This window comes from Pterocles gutturalis, unplaced genomic scaffold (assembly GCF_000699245.1).
Source record: "Pterocles gutturalis isolate BGI_N339 unplaced genomic scaffold, ASM69924v1 scaffold24266, whole genome shotgun sequence".
NCBI lineage: Eukaryota > Metazoa > Chordata > Aves > Pterocliformes > Pteroclidae > Pterocles > Pterocles gutturalis.
Window position 1 is genome coordinate 3,607 of NW_010098506.1, and position 22,080 is coordinate 25,686.

General features: G+C 34.4%; 1 protein-coding gene across 1 annotated transcript in view; it reads left to right on the forward strand.

Annotated features, from left to right (window-relative positions):
• Window positions 1-220: 220 nt before the first annotated feature.
• Window positions 221-22,080, forward strand: part of AKAP9 (A kinase (PRKA) anchor protein 9) — a gene marked incomplete at its 5' end in the record, with an annotated part of 35,350 nt that continues 13,490 nt past the window's right edge. The window contains 17 exons of the mRNA XM_010073382.1: window positions 221-433; window positions 2,868-3,100; window positions 4,860-4,979; window positions 7,992-8,168; window positions 8,299-8,403; window positions 8,836-8,988; window positions 9,249-9,428; window positions 12,503-13,585; window positions 14,675-14,821; window positions 15,205-15,708; window positions 16,141-16,204; window positions 16,905-17,023; window positions 17,800-17,985; window positions 18,901-19,089; window positions 19,753-19,897; window positions 20,654-20,873; window positions 21,921-22,071. Coding sequence (XP_010071684.1) covers window positions 221-433; window positions 2,868-3,100; window positions 4,860-4,979; window positions 7,992-8,168; window positions 8,299-8,403; window positions 8,836-8,988; window positions 9,249-9,428; window positions 12,503-13,585; window positions 14,675-14,821; window positions 15,205-15,708; window positions 16,141-16,204; window positions 16,905-17,023; window positions 17,800-17,985; window positions 18,901-19,089; window positions 19,753-19,897; window positions 20,654-20,873; window positions 21,921-22,071 — 3,989 coding nt within the window. The remainder of the gene's footprint in view (window positions 434-2,867; window positions 3,101-4,859; window positions 4,980-7,991; window positions 8,169-8,298; window positions 8,404-8,835; window positions 8,989-9,248; window positions 9,429-12,502; window positions 13,586-14,674; window positions 14,822-15,204; window positions 15,709-16,140; window positions 16,205-16,904; window positions 17,024-17,799; window positions 17,986-18,900; window positions 19,090-19,752; window positions 19,898-20,653; window positions 20,874-21,920; window positions 22,072-22,080) is intronic.

Genomic DNA, 22,080 nt, shown 5'->3' on the forward strand with positions numbered 1-22,080 from the left:
CACTGAGAAAAAATGAAGAGCTGTATTTGGTCTTGTGCTCTCCTTCCTATAATTTGTTCATCGTGGCAGAATAGCAAGAACAAGAGTAGAAGTTGTCAGGTGCTGAGTATCTCACATGCACGTGCATTCATGTGAGAGTACTATAGTGACTTCACCATGCAAATAATTAATATTGTTCTTTATTGTCTAGTAAATCTGCCCCAAAATTTATATTCTACAGGTCTCATTGATGGTTATGCAGATGAAAAAGCATTTCTGGAAAAACAACTCCAGGAAAAAATAGATGTAATTGACCATCTTGAGCAAGAACTATTGTGTACAGGTAACAAATTGCAGGAGTTAGAGGCTGAACAGCAGCAGATCCAGGAAGAAAAGGAGTTACTCTCCAGGCAGAAGGACGCCATGAGAGCGGAAGCCGGGCCAGTAGAGCAGCGTATGTATTCCTTACAGTCTTTCTATCAGATTTTATTGTAAATTATATATAATCTTGATGAAGGGTTTTTTTCTGACCCCTTTGTAATCATTAATAAAAATGCGATAGGGAAAAATGTGGTATTTTCATACACAGTGCCTAATGTTAGCATTATAACTTTTCTGGATGTTTGAAAAAAAATGAATTTTCAGAAGTGTTGAGCTGTCATAATTGTTCTTTAAGCTGGCAAGAGCTTGATAGCTCCAAAAATCTGCTTTTATTTATATTATCACTGGAGATAGAACGCCTTGAAGTTAGCACCTATGGATAAGAATACTGCTCTAAACACATTCCAAACAGAGTTTTAGAGGGAGTAGCAAGCATACTACCAGAACATGATTGAACCTACACATGATGGCCATAATTATTTTAGACAAAGAAGATATACTTTTCCAAATTCCTCTTTTGGGAAGAATGGCACAAAAGTTGCATGATGAGGAAACCCTGTTATCTACCAGTGATTAAAGCTTTCCGTGCTGATGGTGAAAATTCTGGATAAATACCATGTCGATGTAGTCTAACTAACTGCTTACTGAAAAAAAGCATTTATGTTCATGAAGTAAACATGTCTTTTAATTCTTCCTTAAACTAATAACTTAATATTTTATGTTTGAGAGGGGAAGAAAATTAGAACAGTGGTGTTTAAGAAGTACTGATCTTTCAAGGCTTGCAGTGCTTACATTGTACATAGGAGGATGAAATTGTCATTTTATTTAATTTCTGGAAGTTTATGGCAATTTATAATGTCGCTGTTTATATAAAGTACACATCTTGATGTGTATTTGCAATTTCTTGCATCCACTTGTGTAACAATGGAATTTTATGAACAACCTGTTGCTTCCTGCTTTATAGTGGTGATGATCCTTGTCTATGACTCCAGTTTAGTTATTTGATATGTGTTTCATGTTTCTAAATATTTCAAAGTTATTTTCATGTATAGCAACTGTAAGGCTAAACAATTCTATAAATATGTGTAGATACTTATATCATGCATACCAGAATAACTTAACCACATTCCTTAAGTTACCTCAACAACTTTGTCATTAAATGCCACATCTATCTTTGGCTTCATTTTCTCTTACATTGTTGCACCACAAGAAAACTATAGCTGGCATGTGAATTACTTTGCTTCTTTTTTTGTTTTCTCTCTCTCTCTGTTCTCCTAGGCCTAATAGATGCTGCAGTCGATGCAGCTTCCCAAGCAGGTGTGTTTGTATGTTGCATGGCCAATCTGTAATTGGGTGGAAGACTTACACGTACTGACATTGTTAATCAGGATTATTGGGCTTTTTGCTTACTGACATTACTTGTAATTCTTACTGGCCTGCAGCTTTGATGTTGTATTTCATACTCAGTTTTACATTTCGCTAACATCATTTCTTGTAATTTCTAAGCATAATAAGCAAACTCATGAATAACCATCATCTTATTCACCTGTGAATTACAGATACTCAGATGGTACTGGAGGGATATTTTTGTAGCCCCCTTTTTTTTTCTTTTTATTTCCAAATACAGTTGAGTCATTCATGATGATAACTAAACACTGTATTATATGGATATATAATGGTTACCTAGAAATGAGAATTGGTCAAATATGATGTAAGATGATGGTGCCTAAAGGATCTTTCTCCTATAGTGAAAGTAAATTGTATGGTTTCTGTCTAAATATCAATCATGTTTTAAAGATTCTCCAAATGTAATTGCACTTTACAGTTTGGATTTTGCCTCAAGGGATTTGTACGGTTAGTTAATGTGTACTTCAATGGGTGGTGGTTTAAGAGTCTTAATAGAGTGGTTTGGGGCTTTACTATACATGCTCGCCAGCTTTTCCATGAGGACAGAAAATTGGGCATCCATGCAGTCACTGATTTTACAAAACTCCAATTACAGGTCAGTATTTTCCCTCTCTGTCTGCCTGGCAACATTGCTAAGTCTTTCAATATTTCCTTTAAATTATTCATATGTATCACATTTAATCGTGAAGATTGAGAGTGGGTTGATTTTACTGACACTGGGGATGAGAAGAGGGTTGAGCTTTCTGTAGTTCATTAACTTCTGTGCTGACTCTAGGTTTAGTTCGAACCCAGGCACTTTCTTTTCAATTATGCAAAGACCTTGTAATTTATATGAAACTTAAACAGGGAAGTGATCTGATACTTGTAGTCCTCTGAGACTAACAAAGGGATAGTAATTTTAACATGAATTTACTTTAATGGGAATCCTAATTATTTCTCAGAGGAAAATACATTTTCAAGAAGAGAAAAATAGTAAAGACCCAAACCAGTTCACATCCTTCTGCAGAGTACAGCATGGATACATTGGGGAGTGGTTTCGCTTCACAACATTACTAACTATTCATAAACAAAGTATTGTGTGATGCTTTTATTATAACCAGAATTGCTGGAGGAAACAGAAAAGCTAATGAAAGAAAAAATTGAAGTACAACGTCAAGCTGAAAAAGAGTATGATGACCTTCAGAAGCAAGTGAAAGTCTTGGAAATAGACTTGGAAGAACAGGTCAATCGTTTCATAGAGCTAGAGCAGGAAAAAAATGCAGAACTGATGGACTTAAGGCAGCAAAACCAGGCTTTGGAGAAGCAACTTGAGAAAACAAGAAAATTTCTAGATGTAAGTATGGTAAAAGGCTAGTTTAATGGAAGTGGGTGGGCACCTATACTGAGGTTTGGTTCATCAGGAAATGCTAGTTTTTTCAGATTTTGAGCGAACGTAAAGAAGCACACAATAGTAACAGTTCTATAGGTTCCAGCCTGATAATTTAATTAGTATTTTAAAAATTGAAAGTTCTTTTGAATTGCTTGCTTAGGACTGGTCTGTATTTCTGAGTATAACTTAATAGGCTTCTTAAATGTTAAAATAATGGGAAACTTCTAAAATTAATGAGGAAACATAAATTTTTGTGACCATTTTTAACAGTTGGGGAATTTCCATGTTTTTCAATAAAGTCTATTGGAATTAAGTAGTCTGCTTTAGTTGTACTTGGAAATTGAAAGCATAATTTCTCTAAGTTTCTTTTATAGACTTCCTTTATAGTATCCAATAATCTACTTCCGGATCCTAAGCTACACCTTCTAGCCAGTTATATGTGTACTTGTCCCCATTCACAGTGGCAGCTGCCTCTATTGTAGCCAACTTCTTCGTGCTCAGGTTGTCTCTGCAATTTTGTTTTAGACTCTACCCCATTTTCAGCAAGTACCATCTTCCCTGCCCCCTTTTCCCATTTTATTCCTATTATGTATTGTATGCTGCTGTTGGGAGAAAATTATTATTTCTGTGCCTTCTCAATTAATTCTCTAGCTGGTGGCAGTAAGGTGGAATAATTTTTTACACAATAACACTCTCTTATTTGTGGCACCTTCTCTGCATAGTCTATTACTAAGCAGCATTAAAGGAGAGATCTTTCCAGATACTTCTTAGCATGGATGGATTTGCTTTGTTTCATTTTTCAGTTACAAGATTGTCTTTCTCACTGAAACTAGTGTGTCATAGTAGTAGAAGGTTCAGAAGTAAAAATTCCTGTTACGAGTCCCATAGTTATAAATACATTATGGTTTGGGATTATAAATAGCATGAACTGGAGAGTTATGGACTACTGAGATGAGTAGCTATTTGTAATAACAGCATTAGAATTTCTGCGGTTTCCTTGAAACAGCAGGTGAGTTGTTAAAATCTGCAACTTGTAAAGGTTGAGAGTTTATTCCAGGTTACTGAATTTTTGCAAGATATTTTATTGCTAGACATTCCTTTTTGTATCCAGTACTTCAGCTAGTTTGTTTTAATGCATCTGATAAGGTTTGTCTGTTTTACAAAGTGGCATTTAGAGGTGATACTTCACTGGATGCTACCAGTTGCACATTATTTCCTATATAAAGATGTATTTTCCAAATGTCAGACTGGTATATAACAGTTGAAACTAGTCAAAAGTAAAACTGAAATGCAAAATTCAAACAACTTGTAAATTTTTTTTTTGCAGTTGGCTCCTCATTAATATTAACATAGAGTTAATTTCTATTCTTAATTTGCATTTATGCTATCTATATGAAAGACAAACATTAGGAAAGAAAATAATAAAATTTGGGCTTATTACCATTTGTGAGGTGTACCTGGAACAGAAGAAATGAAACTGTCTTTTTTGTGAAATAATACTGGATGTATCTATGCTGCCCTAATTTTTTAATTTAAAAAAAGTGAAATTGTCCTCAAATTATGAAATAAATTTTTTAATAGTATTGGCAAGATGTTCTGCTACCTTAAAAATACTGACACACTGTTATCAGCCTCACATTAACGGAAATAAGAAGTAGTAATGTACTTAATTTGGATAGTTTTTAAATCAGATGGTGTATCCTCGTAATTTCCTAACTTTCAGGAGCAAGCAATTGACCGAGAGCATGAGAGAGATGTATTCCAGCAAGAGATACAGAAGCTGGAACAACAGCTTAAGATTCCACAAAGGAGTCAGCCTGTTAATGAACATCAAACCAGAGAGGTAACACATTTTCTTACTTGTACTCAATGAATATAAATGACAAATTAACAGCTACTGAAAGGTATTGTAAGGAAGCTATTTTACGGTGTACCTAACCTGCATCCATTTACAAGCCAGGAAAGTAAATCCCCTTATATGAAGAGAAAGTGTTGTAGGAATGTGGTGAAAGTACTTTGGGGGTTTTTCAGGCTGGCTGTTTTTGTTTGTTTCTAGTAGCAGACATACAGAGACTTTATAACTTTCAAAAAGGCTCTTTTGTATAACTTAATTTAGAAAATCCACTATTTTCAAAAGCCTGTGGAAACATTCGGGACTACTTTAACAGTTTCACATGTTTTTATGTTGTTTTGTGACGTCCTATTTATAGCCAAGGCACACAACTGGATGAATTGAGTTACCGGTTTAGCACCTGAGGTGTAGTAGTGCTCTCTGCGTGCCTCCCCACTGAAAGTCTGTCTCCACTGAAACAAATTCAGTGTCTCTAGAACAGCATCTCAAGGGAATGAATAGAAAACACTTAAGAGTCAGCAAAATCAAAAGTGGCAGCAGTGCAAATGATATCTATTATGAAGCTTTTGCATGTTTTCTTTGATAACATGTTGGTCAATTAAGTTGCATTTTATTTTGTAGGTTTTCTTGTGTCCTGCTTTCTGAGCAAGGCAGATATTTTTGCATTGTTTTCTTGCCTGATTTTCTGTTTTAAAATGCCTCTTATTAGGTTGCACTGCAATTTTCAAATCAAGGTTCTCACTGAAGTAGTTTAGTTGCTGTAATTCAATTCTAAAATATTAGCAATATTAGTATTCTGTATTATATCGTTTAGGACCATAGACAGTAATAGGACATAAATTGATATATGTGAGATGTAAGTTGTCAAAATATTTATTTACTTATAATTATCAGATTTACAGGTATATTTCCTGGGGGTTTTTTAATGTATTTTAATACAAAGTTGTGTAAGAAATCTTGTAGTCAAAGTATTCAGGCAGTGCTATGTGATGTGGCTGTCATCAGCCTCTGTGCATAATTAATCTTCTGGAGTTAGCTGGGTGTGTGTTAACCAACAGATATGGAGCAATTCTGCATCAGTTTCCTTCTGTTGCAAAGGGTGTGCACACTCCTGTTGACACGTTCCGTAGATGGGGGAGACTTTTTAGCAGAATTAGTTTTCTGGAATCCAGGGTGCTCATTTTGAGTTAATTTTGTTATGTGTCTGTTTGTAATTTGGGGCATGAGTAGTGTGTGAATTCCTGGTTAATATTCTCACACTTACAAAAAAATTCTGCTAAGAAAAAAAATTTCAAATTTGGTGGCATAATAAAAATTGCCCTATTTTTCTGTAAAGAATCTGTATGTAAAAATCATCATTATTTATATGCACATGTATACATATGTATATACTCTAATTTTGCAGATATGCTACAATGGAAATTTAAAGCATGCTTTAAAACAAAACACAGCTGTAACTGTGATTAAAATTTTGAGATTTGTATTAGATACTTTTAAATTGGAATTTTTTCGTGGGTAGAAAGATAGACAATAAGATAATGTCTGCAAGCAACAGAGATGTAGCAGCTGTTTTAGAGCTGGTGTTGAATGTGAGACATTACAAATTATAGACAGAATTCTCATTAGTATATTAGATTTACATTTAATTTTAATCAAATGAGGCACATAGTCTTACTATATGGAATATTTTGATGTCACAGTGCTGGAATATTTCATGAGTATACATTTTATCATTATTTCTCCTGGTTTTCTGATACAGCTGCTTTATTTTTCAATAGTTGCATGGTTTTTGAAATGCTCTTCTGCTTTGTGTAAACACCATGAGCATTTTCTGTTGATAACTTCATTTCTTTTTTAGTGTTGTTTCAGCTTACTCTGTCAACTGATTCCAGGGAGGGTTGTTGTGAAGAGTCTGGTCTAGACTTGATTTTTCTTTTTTCATTTCTCTCTCAGGACTTTTCTGTGGTCACTTCAGACTTTGATGTTACTCATGGATGGATACCATCAATAATAGCATCCATCCTGTCAGCGTTATATTCTGGTCCTCTCCTTTCCTGTCTGTTGAAATGCTTTGAGTCTTCTAACTTTTGGCTATATTGTAACTTCCTAAATGTAAATCCTGAAATCAGTTTCTTGAGTGGGACAAACATTACTTTCCATGTCTCTTGCTTAGTTGCTTAGTTTAACTCAGGTCTTAACTCTGTGCATCAGGCCTAATACCATGGATTTGTTACACGTCTTTCTTCTCTGTAATTTTGATTTATCATTTCTGAAATACTGCTAGAGCTGGGATCATTCCTATCTCTACAACTTCAGTTATTCTTTTAATATGTTGTTTCTGAGCCACAAACATCTGAACTACTGAGATTCACCATGCTTTATTTGGATGCTTTGCCATCTATAGAAAGTGATATTGTATCATCCATCACACCTATTTGGTCCCATTTAACAAACGCAGCTAGAAAACAAATCTTCCTGTTTCTTGAGATTGAAGTATAGCAATTTTCTTCAATTTTAAAGACCCAGTGAGTTTTAGGATATGTCTGTATGTCACTAATTGATGTCTTATTTTGAATAATTGTGTCACAGATTTTTAGAACTATGGTATTCCTCAAAGGTGCAAATAGCATCTTGACCTTAGGGTCAAGACATTCCCTCTGTGGATGTTAAGGGTCTCTTTACAGTGGGCTGCGTAGGGATGCCATGCTACTTGCTTTTCACTGACTAGAGAGTCTCAAGGCATCAGAAGGACAAGGTCAGTTCTAAAGGGTAGGTGATACAGCACAGAATAGATCACTTCTTAAAAAATGCTGTTTGTATTTGTTGGATGTAGCACTACAATGTCCTGACTTTGCATTCTGTTTCACCTATAGGGCAGGAGTTTTCGTTACAAGAAAAAAAGAAGGATGTTTTTTCTTTGTCAAAAATGAATGCTGTTGCTCTTGCTAGCAAATCCGTCCAGTCTAGTACAATATATTAAACTTCTTGCCATATTGTCACCAGGTTGAACAGTTAACAAATCATCTAAAAGAAAAAACAGACAAATGTAGTGAGCTTTTGCTCTCTAAGGAGCAACTTCAGAGAGATATACAAGAACGAAATGAAGAAATTGAGAAACTAGAATGCAGGATAAGAGAACTGGAACAAGCCTTAATCATCAGTGCAGACAGCTTGCAAAAGGTATTGCTTGGTCTAAAATTATCATCTATTTACTACTTTGTTATTTTCTTGAGAACAAAACAGTGTATCTTTTTTATTTGTTTGTTATTATTAAACAAATAAAGTAACTAATTATAATGTATATTTAAAGGTGGAGGAAAGGAAACAGTTTGGCACCATCATAGTAAAGGGAGAATTACCTCTTGAAGTACAACTGCAAGCTGAACGAGAAGCTGTGGACAGAAAGGAAAAGGAGGTGAAATACCTGTGAAATGTTCCTTGTTTCCACTGATATTTTGGTTTGTCAGTTTTTGCTTTCTGTTCAGTTTCAGGAACTATACAGATAATTTTTTTTAACGGATAAGAGAGACAGCAGTTCAAGTCCCTTTGAATTCTCTTGTGAGCCATGATAATTGTTGTTATTGTCTATATTAATACTTATGACTTACAAGAGTGTTTCTGGAATAAAAATTCAGCCCAATTAAGAAAAACCTCCTAGTGATTTCAGATGGTTTTTAGATGGGTTTAAAATTCCATTCAGTTTAAGGACTCAGAATGTCACTGAGTACCAAGTTTTTTGTTTGTGCATACCAAACCAAGTACTGCAGACACTGCACTTGAAAATTATTACATTTAATTTTTGGTATGGCAATCTACTCTTTTTCTACCATTTGTTTCGGAAACATAGGTCACAAACCTTGAGGAACAACTGGAGCAGTTTCGAGAGGAACTAGAAAACAAAAATGAAGAAGTGCAGCAATTGCACATGCAACTGGAAATTGAGCGAAAGGAGTCCACTACACACCTGCAAGAACTTGAAAAAGAGAACAAATTATTTAAGGTAATTGTGTAACAGAGAAGCCCAGAGCCTTATTCTGCCTCCTCCCCCCAAGGAAATTCTTGGAAAAAGTCGGAATGCCAAATTCTTTCTCTTTCTCAGGCATTCATTGGTTCAACTTGCAAAATACTAAAAAGCTCATATAATTACTTCTCATTCCATGCATTTTGTTATTTTAGTTCCTATGCCTTAAATACTCATCCAAGTATGTGCAGAAAATGTTATGTACAACTGTAACATGGTTTTGGGGTTTTTTTTGGTAGGATGAAATGGAAATACTGGGACTAGCTATCCAGAAATCTGAAGATGCCACCATAAAGGACCATCATTTAGTGGCTGGGAAGCTGGCTCACATCATGCAAGAAAAGGAGCAGGAAATAGATCATCTTCATGACCAAATTGCGAAACTGCAAGAGCAACTTGACATCACAACTGACAACAAAGTACATACTTTTGAAATCTTTTCAGATTATTCTGTGTTGGCAGCTGTTTGAAGAAAAAAAAAAAAACTCCATTCCCCCACCAATTACATTAGGTTCTATTGGTGCCTTAATTTAAAAATGTTACTAATGTTGGCAACATCTTTAATCCAGTTTGAGGCATGGTGGATGTGCAAACAAAATGCTACGTTTTATTAGAAATGGAGAGCAAGAAAGAAAGAAGCAGATTCATCCTTCTAGTTACTGAGATTTAACACTTGTAGCTTTCTGTTATTTTTCAAGTATGTGTTTTTATGATAATGAGCTTCATCTTATTCTGGCTTACTTACATTTTATACAGATATAATGCATTTGGTTTCAACAGAAGTACTACTTATTTTACACTGATGTAAGTCACAGCAGAAACTGGCCTTCAGTGTCACATTTTTTATAAAAAGAAAATCGGATTTTTTCCGTGGATGAATTTTTTATTCTGACCATTTTAAATGTGAAAATGTATTAGTCATAAGCTTTAACCACAAAGCAAGTATTATTGAGTAAGGTAAGAACAGGAGTTCTGTTACCCTTCAGTAGCTGTCTGAACATTTAGGCTAATATTCTACTAGGACATTGAATCCTCCAAAATAGAGCTCTGACCGAGCTGGATAATTTCACTGAGTTTTTATGTGCAAAATTCAGCTATAATGAACTTCAGTGAATAATTGACAAAACTTTGAATTGGATTTAGGAAAGATCATACTTTAGGAATCCAGAATGCTTCTGCTTTATACAGTGACCGCAGTAATACAGTTACATTACTTGCCTTGAGACAAATACCCAGGATTCAAGTATAATTCATTTTAATGATTGGTTCTTCTCTTGTTATATGAAGTTTCATTTTCTTAATTTCATGCTCTTAGTTATATTTTAAAGGACATTAAATAGTCACTCTGCTTATGAGATCAGTGTTAAATATGAATATATTGTTCTTAGGTTAATCCCTTTCCTAGTCCCTTAGAGATCTTCATCCTGCTGAGTGCTTTTCTTCTAATTGCTGTATTTGCCTTCTGTGGTCCTCTATTCTATTATGTTATGAAGAGCAGGAACTGTTATGCTGACTTGGTAGCAATCACCAGGATCACTGTTCTTTTTTTATGAAAGCCCATGTCTTGTTCACATATTATTTAGTGGTTTTAAGATTCCCCTAGTCTCTGGATTTTCAAAAATAAGTTCTTCATTGGCAAATCAGCCCTTTTAATTTATATGGTCACATTTATAATTTATGTTTGTACATATTATACTTAATGACAAAGTTGTCTTATTATTCTGTTTAACTAACTATACCTAATGAAGTATTGAGAGATAAAGGAAAAAGCATGGCGGCATGGCTATTTTAGTAATTAATTGAGTCACCTTTCTTCTCTTCCACATTTTTTTTTCTTTTTCATATTTCTAAAAGGCCCTTTTTTAGTTCTTAGCTATTTTGGGTACCATAACTGGTTTTATTTTATAATATCTCCTTTCCAAATATTCTTGACAGATTTCCTTCTGCCTCTTTCATTTCCAGTGTAGAAGCACCATTCATTCCAGATCTCCAGACATTCCCATAAGAAAAGATATCTACTTTGTTTCTTAGACTTACTACTTATAATCTGGTCTGTCTTTATTTCGGCTTTGTAAAGGACTTTTTTGTCATTCTTCTACCTACACTCAAATGAGAATTTGCTCTCACTGCAATTTAACAAGCAGGGTTTTAAATCAATTTTATGAAACTTACTGTATTGGAATCTGGTAACTTGCTGTCTTATTCCTTTTGCTAAGACGTTTTTATTTATAAAGTCCAGTGTCATCAACACAAGTTATTCCATTGTATGTGTCCACTCATTTATTTCTTTTTAGAAGCTGAAGTAAGATGGCTTCTCTTTTCTGCGTCATAAAGTCATCACCCTCTTATTTGCTCAGTTACATAATTTTATTAATTTCTTGAAATTTTGAGCCCCTTATGCAACCTGTAATATTAAGTGTCTTTAGAACTAATATAGGAAAATATTATTCTTACTCTCTTCATGTCTTCACCAATCTGTCTTTGAATTTTGTTTGGATAGTCCCGTACATTTTAAAATAAATACTTCTATAACATTGTCTCTTTATTTACATTAAAACTATAGCACAAAGAAATAATTGTGCTCTGGGTCTATGGGTACTATTTGCCCTGTATGTTTCTGTGCACATCTGCATATGTGTATGCACACATGCTTAAACAGACAAACACGTATTTAGGTTTGTGACAGGAAATGTCAGTCAACCGATAGGTGTTTTCTGTGGTCTGAGAGTAAAAAGCATATTATAATGGTATTTTTCAATACAATTCATCTATTTATATTTAAAATACATATCCATCTTAATTGTCTGTGTCCTATATGAGTCTGTTTGACCATATGAATGAGTGGTGCTTTTGCATGAAGAGCAGAGTATCTGTCTTGTCTAACTGAACTTACCTGGCTTGTACATGGTAAGCTTGAGGATCTTTTTTTTTTTTTTTTCTTTCTTTCTTCTTTTCAAAGGATGTTCTTTATTAACGTAATGCAGGAAAATTTATATAAGTTTCAAGCTTCATAAATCTTGATTCTTTGGAATTCTTCGAGTAAAAATAGTATATTAAAGCTTGATTTCACAAGAAGATTGAACAGTAGACATGACTACTCCACTTGTTTCCTTGTTTCCATTTTAATATTCAATAAAATGGACAAGACAGAGCTTTAGCCCAAACTATTGGGGAAAAAGTATTGTGAACACTTGAACTTCAGAGTTTCAGATCTCTGTGAATATTAGTAATGTTTTAGTTTCATTTGATGCTTTCGCACCTGTTTTGCAGTTCATTAAAGCCACACGCTACTTTGTCATCCTATGTGAAGATGTCCTGATTCTTGTAAAGCTTTACAAGAGACATCCCATCAAGAAATTCACTGAGGACATACTTTCTTTTACAAGATGTTTCAATGTTTGATTAAACTGTTGATGTAAAGTCCAGGAGAAAAATTATCTAGGGTTTGATAGTTGCCTGTTCAAAAGTTCTTTTCTTGTATTTTTTTTTCTAGGTTATTGAAGAGCAATATGAGCATATACGGGAGCTTGAAGCCCAGGTAGAATATCTGAAAAGTGATCAAGAACGTGTGAAGAAAAAAAATGATGAGGAAGTAGAGCAGTTGAATGACGTAATTGATAAGCTTCAGCAAGAATTGTCAAACATTGAACAAAAAGTACCTGCAGACATTGCTGCATTTCAGGAAGATGCTGACAGTCTGAAACACACACTTGAAACAGTTCTGGCAGAAAAAGAAGCTTTGGAGAAGCAAGTAGAAAACATGAGTGTAGAGGTATCTCAAACAAGGAATGAGCTGGAGGAAACAAACTTAAAAATGAACCAGCTAAAGCAAGAAATAAGTGTGTTAGAAAAAGAGCACAAAAGAATGACAGAGAAGTATAAGTGTTCACTGATGGAAGGTGATAGGGAACAATCAAAAGACAGGAGCAATGGGAAGATTGAACAAATGGAAGGAGGCTCATGTGAGAAGATAGAGGTGCCAGATCAAACGCAGCTTTGGTCTTCAGATGAAAGTACAAGAATCACCATGAGCAGAATGGAGGTACAACTGCAGCAACTTCAGGCATGCATTAAGGAAAAAGATTCAGAACTGTGCTGGTCCTACAATGAAATAAAAGACCTGAAAGAACAAGGCAAAGCTGAAAGAGAAACACTTAACAAGAAGATATTAGAACTGGAAAAGACCCTAGTGGAAAAAGTTGCTGCTGCTCTTGTAAGTCAGGTTCAACTAAATGCTGTCCAAGAGCAAAGGAAACTTATGCATCAGGAAACATCAAAATGTGTGGAGGAAGCAAGCAAGAATGCCCAAACAGAGGGTTTGAATGATAGAGTTGAAAATGAGACAGAATCAAAATTATCACTCTTAATACAGAGGCTTAGCGAGATGGAGGAACAACTGGCAATGGTAAATCGTAACTTGGAGCTAGAAAAAGAAAATCTAAAAATTGTACAAAAGGAAGCTAAATTGAAAGGAGAGAGACTCCTAGAACTTCAGCAATTACTAGAAGAGGTTCAAGAAAAACACAAAGGAGAGATTCAGAAATATATTAAGAAAGAAGAAAAGCAGACACATCAGGTAATTAGATGCCATTTTCTTCTGGGTTGTTTTCAATAAAATCAGTTATTTTATGTAAACCATAATAAATGATAGGCTTCTTAATGAGACTAGTGATAGGAATATTCTGTTGTGTGGGGTAGATCTTCATTTATATGTTATTCCTGGAGTTAAAAAGAAAAGAAGGATGTTATTTTAGGTGAACTCCACTATAATTTTACATTTTGCATTTAAAACACCTTGCTTTTTTATTAATATAGGGTGATTTTGAATTTTGAACATACAGTCTCTTATTCTTACTTTGACATAGAATGGAGTGTATTACACTTTTATGTGGCATGGAAGTAGACAAAAAAAATTAAAGTGATAAAAATTATCTAAGAGAGGGTTCAGAATGATAAGGGATTTAAGCAATTTGTCTGTACAGTTTTTGGAGAGGGGGCTGGGAAGTGCTTGCTTGTTTATGTGTGCTTTGATGTTGGTTTACTTTTTGTTGCTTTCCTGTCTTGATTCCAAAGATATCTCCTATCATTAGTTTTTACCAATGTTCATTTGTCCTGATTTCCATCCATCACCAGTTATATTGCCTCTGAATTTAAAACCTTCTGTCAAAATTGACTATTTTTGATAGTCCAGACATGGGCTTGATTGCTGAAACTCTTAAGTTCAGAGACGTCATGGAACCCAGTGCTGGTCCAGAGAAGGTTCTAAGACCTTTCATTCAAATGCAGATTGAATTAATGTCGTAAATGTCTTATAAATTTAATAATACTATCAGACTTCATTTCCTACTCTCTATTGACCTTCCTCCCTATGCTTTCTCTATGGTGTAACCAATTTCTGCTTGCAGTTAGTAAGCTGTAAGAAGACAGTCTTTCCTCCCATGCTTTTCTTTTCTTCCATGCTTATCCAGTTAGTGGGTGTTAATCTAGGAAAATAGTCTTTTGATCTTAATTTTTTGAGGCTATGTTAATCCAAATAATGTTTATTTTCCCCTTTGGTCTTTTCATTTGTGGCTTTTGTAAGTTGGTGTGAAAGTGATTCATGCTGTTAATAGCTGATTCTTCTCTAAATTCTTCACCATTTTCCATATCTTTTGTTGCTATATAGGTAGCAGCACAACTCATGGAAAGTCAAAAAGAAAATGTGCTTATTACTGAACTTGAACTACAGCAAGTTAAGGAAGAAGCAGCTGGCGCTAAGGAAGAACTGAGCAGTTACAGAGAAAAGGCAGAAAAACTTCAGCAAGAACTAGCAGTAAGAACCAGATCATTTCCTAACATATTTAAAACAAATTATTATACAGGACTTATTGTGCAAATATACATGCTATAGGTTTTTTTAATCTTGTGCTGAGAATGCCGCTAAGAAAAACAGTCACTCAGTACCTACTGTCAGAAGAATAGACCTGATGCTGTAGAACAGATCTTCACTTGTAGCTGAAGTACATAGTTTTACAGTCTGCTGTAGTACAACAGTGGATCTAGAGCTGTATTTCTTAGGACATATTTGTTACCATGTGTCATAACTGCTTTAACATAGGACTAAACTGAGCTCTAATGGTAGAGAGGTTTATTTGGGTTTTAGATTTTTTTTGAAGTATTTGGAAGAACTGCAATTCAGATTCACCATATTTACAGGTAAAAGAAGCAAGTCTGATACATCTTCAGGAAGACCTGTGCAAAGTCAAAGAGAACCTAGCTCAAGCAGAAGAAAGCCTTTCAAGTTATGTGAGAAAGGATAAGGAAACGGCAAAAACTGAAAGCAAAAAGGATGCAGAAATATTGTGTGATTTGTCAGCCAGTGAATCTACTCTAATTAGAAAAAGCTCATCATCACAAACAGACAAAGCTGTGGAAATCAACAGCTGTATCCAGACTTCACCAGCCCTTGTTAAAAATGCAGAAATCCAAATCGATTTGCAAAATGGAGGTTATTCAGAAGAGATTGCAGAGATCATACGACAATTTACTGAAAAAATTGAACAAATGCAAGAACTTCACGCTGATGAAATCATGGACATGGAGACAAGACACATCTCTGAATCTGAAGCATTAAAGAGAGAGAAGTTTGTGGCAGTGCAAGTATTGACTGAAGAATGTAATACTTTAAAGGCAGTCATAGAAACTCTGCGAGCTAAAGAGGTATTTACCCTGTTTAATATTCATTGAACTGCTTCGGTTTGTGCTTTTGCTTCTGCTACAGAAATTCCTATTTTAAGTCTGTTAAGTGTGAACCACCACATGTTCAGTATAAAGCTTTTAAGGGTTGTAATGTTTCCACAGCCTAGTGAGAGATTGTGAACCCCTTCCTCAGCAATTTAAGTTTGAGAGTGTGCTCAACTATCTGATGCTTCCTTCTGCTACTGCCTCGGACCTGTCCTGCTCTGTGAAGTGGGGACAAGCGTAGGTCACACTATTGAATGCTACCTTTCTCATCTCCATTTTGATTACTTTGATTGCAGGGGAAACTGAACAAAGAGGCTCATACTGTTTCCTGCTCTTTAGAATTCTCTTCCTTATTGTGAGTGTGTGTGGGGTGATTAAAGATTTGATTGTTCCCTTTTCTAAATACAGGGAATCCTAGTTTCTGGAATAGCACGTTCTCCACCATATCAAGCTAGAGATGGAGGTTCTAGTGGTAAGAAACTTGTTTTTATAGATTTCAAAGAGAATTATAAATTAAATATGCTTTTTTAATGTTAAGTTTACCATTAAAGGGTTGCTATTCGAAGAAATAAAAACAACTACTCCCCGGATCAAAGCAGAAGCCTGTTGCACTAAGAAAAGGTGCTGAGCATGCAATGTCTATTAATTTGCTATAGAAGGAAAATTACTAGAGTGGAGATGGGCTCAGTCAAGGCACCAAATGCTAATTTGTTAATTCTAAGTGGAGTTCCTATGGTCTTCTTGCATTATCTCTTCAGCATATGTTCATCATCTCTTGATAGAAATTAAAGCCAGAGCTCCCGAGTAGTGGGAGATGATGACACGTACTGACTTTTCCAAGAGCAAAAAAAGTTGTTAATATGACTCTTCATAGGCAAAGGCTAAGCAGGTTAGGGGGGAGGTTCATTTGGCAGAAGTGTTTGTGCACGAAGTTGTTTCTCTTTTAGAACTAAACTAGGATTTTTGAGTTAGGTTCTTTTAGTTTTGTTTTGCTGTTACTGCTTTGAAACTGAAAAAGGAAAACTATGAAACAGTTAGTCTCCAGGCTTAGAATCAACTCTGGTGACATGCAACCACCTGTTACAACAACAGACAAAAATACTTTTTTGATGCCTGTTCTTCAAAGTTTCACAGTAATCCAGCTTTCATGTTTTTCTCTCCTTTTATTTTAGATTCCAGTTCAGACTGGAGTCAAGGAATGTATCTTACTCAGACTCAGGGATCTGACACGATATCTGAAGGAATAGATGAAGGTGAAACTTCAACAGATTTACTTCCAAAAGAAATTAAGGTAAAATGGAACTGATTATTATGGAACAAGAGTGATACTACCAAAAGGTTAGATCAGCTGCTGCGTGATTAGTGAAGAGAGAGCCATTTAGATAAGTTTTAAAATGTTGGCTATTTAAATACATTTTACAAATACTTCTGATAAATGATGTGCATTTTTGCATGTTAAATTAGGTTAAATATGAGTTTTGTAACTGTAGGTTTGTTTTCAGTTATGATTATGAGCAATATACCTACTGTTAATTTATTGTAGTCATTGTGTATTAATTATAATGTCAAGATCATATATTACACAATTTTATAGATTCTGTTATAGATGTAGAATAAGATCTATATTATGAAAGTAAAAAAAAAGTGTTTATTATAAACAGTATGGGTATCATGCTTTTAAATACATTAAAAGAAAAAAACATTTTGCAACAAAGCCCTAGCTTAATAGTACTTGCAAAAAGTTCACCTGGAAGCTTCCCAGGACTTTGTTTTTAAAATGTCAGTTTCCGTCAGCAACCATTTTAAAATTTGAGTATTGATTTGACAGATGAACTTTGAGAATTTTCATTTGAAATTGAGGAAAAATGCACCTATTTAAGAAGTTCTAGTGTTTGGCAGATATAAAGAACTGAGTGAAACTTCTGTCTGATTTGAGGAAGCCTAAATAGTTTCATTATGCTGATCAATTTAGAAGTACCAGTACTCCAATATGTATGAAACAAGAATATTATTATTGTTATTATTATTAGGACTGGCATTACTGATTTCTTTTTGTATTTATTGTAGGGTTTGCTGAGAGCAGTCCATCATGAAGGCGTACAGGTGCTGTCTCTCACTGAATGTGGTGAAAGAGAGATGCCACATCTTAAGCAAGAGCCAGAATCTTGTCTTGAGGAAAGGAAAGCTTTTCTAAGCACCATTTCATCTTTGAAAGATCTAATTGCAAAAATGCAACTTCATAGAGAAGCTGAGGTATAAATAATACATAAGATTCTATCTAAATAAGAAATAATTGATGATAACCTTATAAGGAACGTTTGCAATTGAGGTTTAAATGCTCTAAATATGCTTCTATAAAGCAAAAGATTTCAAAAATATGCAGTAGAACTGCATGTCACACTTTCTGATAATAAAATATATCTTAAAATGCAGCTTGCAGTTGTTCTTCTGCACATTGATAGATTTTGACTGTATAGATTCACCTTTTAAAAATAATTCTATTTTGAAAGCATGTTTCCAGTAGCAGTTAAAGTAGATCTTTTAATACTGTTATTTATTGGTGTAGTAGAACTCAGATGCTATTAAAAAAACACTGTAGTGAGGGGAAAAAGGGGAAAAATTGTTTAAAATATAATACAATATTAATCAATAGTCTGTTAAAACTTATTAGGACACACCTGTCTAAATATATGCCAGTTAGACTTTTTGATATATGTAGGTAGTCTCTATACTTCTGCACTTCCTTCAGCATGTGAAGTGGGGGAATTAACTTTATATCATTATAGAATTAAATCTTCTTCATACACAATATCTGCACATTATCAAATAGCTCTTTGAGAGTCTAGGAATGTACATGTAGCATCATAAAAATTAAAAGGATAGTGTGGTACGGTAACATAAATAATAACTGCAGGTGGCTAAGTTTTCAGTTATAAAAAGCTAAATTGCTTCCATCTAAAACACAGATGAAAGTTTAGCACCTGTATATGCAGAAGAAATCACAATGTGTACAATAAATACTATCATGTGTATGAATGAATGTTATGTAGCTATTGAGTAAGAAAAGCTCAATATTCCACTGAAATCATACTTTACATAAAATAATAATGACCATTCTTGATGTAATCTTTGAATTCTAACGTTTAAATTGTTTTTATACCACTGTAGCTTTATGCAAGTACTGAGTCTCCTGAAGGTGTTTCAGACTGGCGAGGAGAACTTCTGCATGCTATTCAGCAGCTTTTTGTGAAAGAACAAAATGTTCTTCTTGCTGCATTTCAAACTGAACTTGCAGAACTGGGCACAAGCGATGCAGTGATATTGATGAATCAGTTAGAGCACAGACTACAAGAGCAGGTAATATAAAAAATACTTTAGTCAAAGTGTGTTTGTCTATATTAGATTTTAATTTTGAACATATAAATCCATTTAAAAATATATGTATTAATGGTAGTTTTGACAGTGTAAGGGTGAAAACAAAATAAGACTTGGAGGAAGAAGAGATGTCTTTGAAAAATAAAAACTGATCTGGTGTGGGACAGAGATTTTTGGGTACCCAAAAGCTATAGAAAAAACGCAGCCTTCAGAGATCCATTTGAATTAAACACAGTTGTCCTAAGCTTGGTTTCATTAAGTTAATTGGAATTATGTTACAGTTTCTAAGATAAAAGGTAGCTTGCGTATGTGAAGCAAGTTATAAGAAGAGGAATTGATAAGGTGGCTATGGCACAGAGAGAGGTCAGTTATCTCCTCTGGAACACGTAAGGATTAGCGAGGAAAATTACAATCTGCCATAAAGCTAATAGCTCTTTTGATTCTATAATTTTAATACCAAGTAGAGAAATAAAAAAATAACAAGCAGTTCTTCCCAATATTATAATATTAACTTAATTATGACTTAATTGAAAGTGTTTTGAATATATAGGCACTACAAATATATAAGTAAATGTAATATCCACACCATAGATATTCTAATAAAATCTGGAATTTTACTTTTAAATATGTTTCTAATGCTGATAGGCTACTAACCAGAGAGCAGCAATGGACTGTCTTCAGAATGCAGACAGAAGAAGTTTGCTGATGGAGATTCAAGTATTACATGCTCAGATGAACAGTAAGAAAAATAATCCAAAGAGAGAACAAGAGATTGATTCCAAAAGCCAAGGTGACTTCTGTGGTAATATACATTTCCAAATACTTTCATGGCAGTTCTCATAACGTTGTATATGAAAAAAATATTGACTTTCTTTTCTCTCTGATTTTGATACTCCTGTTCTAAGCATGCCTACTTCTCATCTTTTTCAATCTTATTGGACTAACTTCTCAAACATTAAGATGTAGTCTTATGTTCTTATGGCTTGTACCAAGTTGAAAGAGCTACAAAGTTATTTCAATTGCTATGAAAATCAGGCTTGTATTTTAAAGTTATTTTCCATGTATGCGCTTCAGTGTTTGGATTCAACAGCTTTGAAATTATTTCTGTTGGATAGTCAGTCATAATGAGTAAACTAAGAAGCAATTAGAATGAACAACAAAAGTTCAGAGAACATGTATACTTTAAAAATTTTAAAGTAAATGCTCACTGTCAGTGCTTTGTCACTAAAATTTGGTCACAGGTATACATACATACCTAACTTCAGTTATGTTAGTCATAATCTAAATGGTATGTATTGATATTGTTGCACACATAGCCTTTTAAAAAAGTTTAAGAGTTTAAGTGTTTTCTTGGAAAGTATGAAAGGTATTCCAGTATAAGAGGCATGGTTTTGCTTTCACTCCACTATTGAAATAATATATCATTTTAAAATATCACTCTTAGTGATAGCCTTGTGGTCATTCTCTGCACTAGGGGAAACTTTACACAAATAGATGGTGTTGTTTGTTTACTAAGTAATTTCCATATTAATGATACTCTCGTTAGAAATGCTGGAGTATAATATGCAGCAGAAGCAGTCACAGATACTGGAGATGCAAGTGGAGCTCCGGAGTGTGAAGGACAGAGCAGCTGAGCTTCATGAACAGCTGAATTCAGAGAGAATGAGGAGTGCTGAGATGAAGAATGAACTTGCACAAGCTAAACTAGAGCTTGAAACAACCCTTAAAGCACAGCACAAGCACTTCAAGGACCTAGAAACCATCAGGTGCAGCTTTCAATGCCAAACTTTCTGTGTTGACAGTGAAGATGATCTTTTCTATGTTGTCTCATAATACTGGTTTTATTAAGGAAGTTTATCTAATGAAATGTAAATGCTTCTCAGGTTTCCTGTAAAACATATCTGACAAAAAATAGACTTCTTTCCCATTTGACAAAAAATGTAATTCTATAAATTCAGAAGATTGATTCATAGTTTGATTTGATAATGTAATATTATCAAGATTCTTTTAAAATTTTGACACATTAGACTACTGTTTTCAAGCTAATAAATACAACATCTGTTAAAGGTTTTTCTGCTTCTGAAACTGAACATAGAGAAAAAAGTTGCAGAGTTAAGATGACTTTGCAAGTAACTCCAGAAGAAATTTATAACTTCTAAGTGTTGTTTTGGCATGGTCAACAGCAGAAGGACCAGGCCAAATATTTGGCACTCAAGAAAGTTTTTATTATTTATGCCTTTACCAGATGGATGTGCCCATGTACAGTATTCTAATGCTCAGCTCAGAGATAACACATTAAGACAGAGTTTAAATTGGTGTTACTTTATAGATTACCTTATAGTGTTTATAGACCATCAGGAGCAAGATTCTTTTCCAAATGGATGGAATATTGATTTGCAAACATTGAAAACTCAGGGAATAGATTTTTATTATTTTTAAACACACACACCCCAGATAGGTTTGATTTGGGTTTTTTTTGGTTTTTTTCCTTTGAGACACAGGGCAGCAAGATACATTCCCACTGCATTCTTTCAGATTTTGGCCAGTGACTGGGTGAAGTTGAACACCAGCTGCTTCTGAACCACAAATTAAGGAAAAATGGCAGCTACAAAGTTAGCAGGATGGACACACTTTCTGTAATTTTTGAGCTATACAGGACTTTCATTTTTGGGTTAGCCTTGCTTTTCTAAACTGTTCACTGTTACTCTACTACAAGAGTTTTCAGTGTACAAGATGGAATAAGTTTCAAGTAACGTTACTGTGATAGGATTAGAGACGTTGTCTAATCTAAAGGTTGCCCATTTCTCTTTTAGGACTGAAGTTAAAGAAAAAGCAGCTGAGCTAGATATTCTCAAGGATACAATGGCCAGTGAACAGAAAAAATCAAGAGAGCTACAGTGGGCTTTGGAAAAGGAAAAAGCTAAAATGGAACGCAGTGAGGAAAGAGGAAGAGAAGAGCTTGAGGTATTCCGT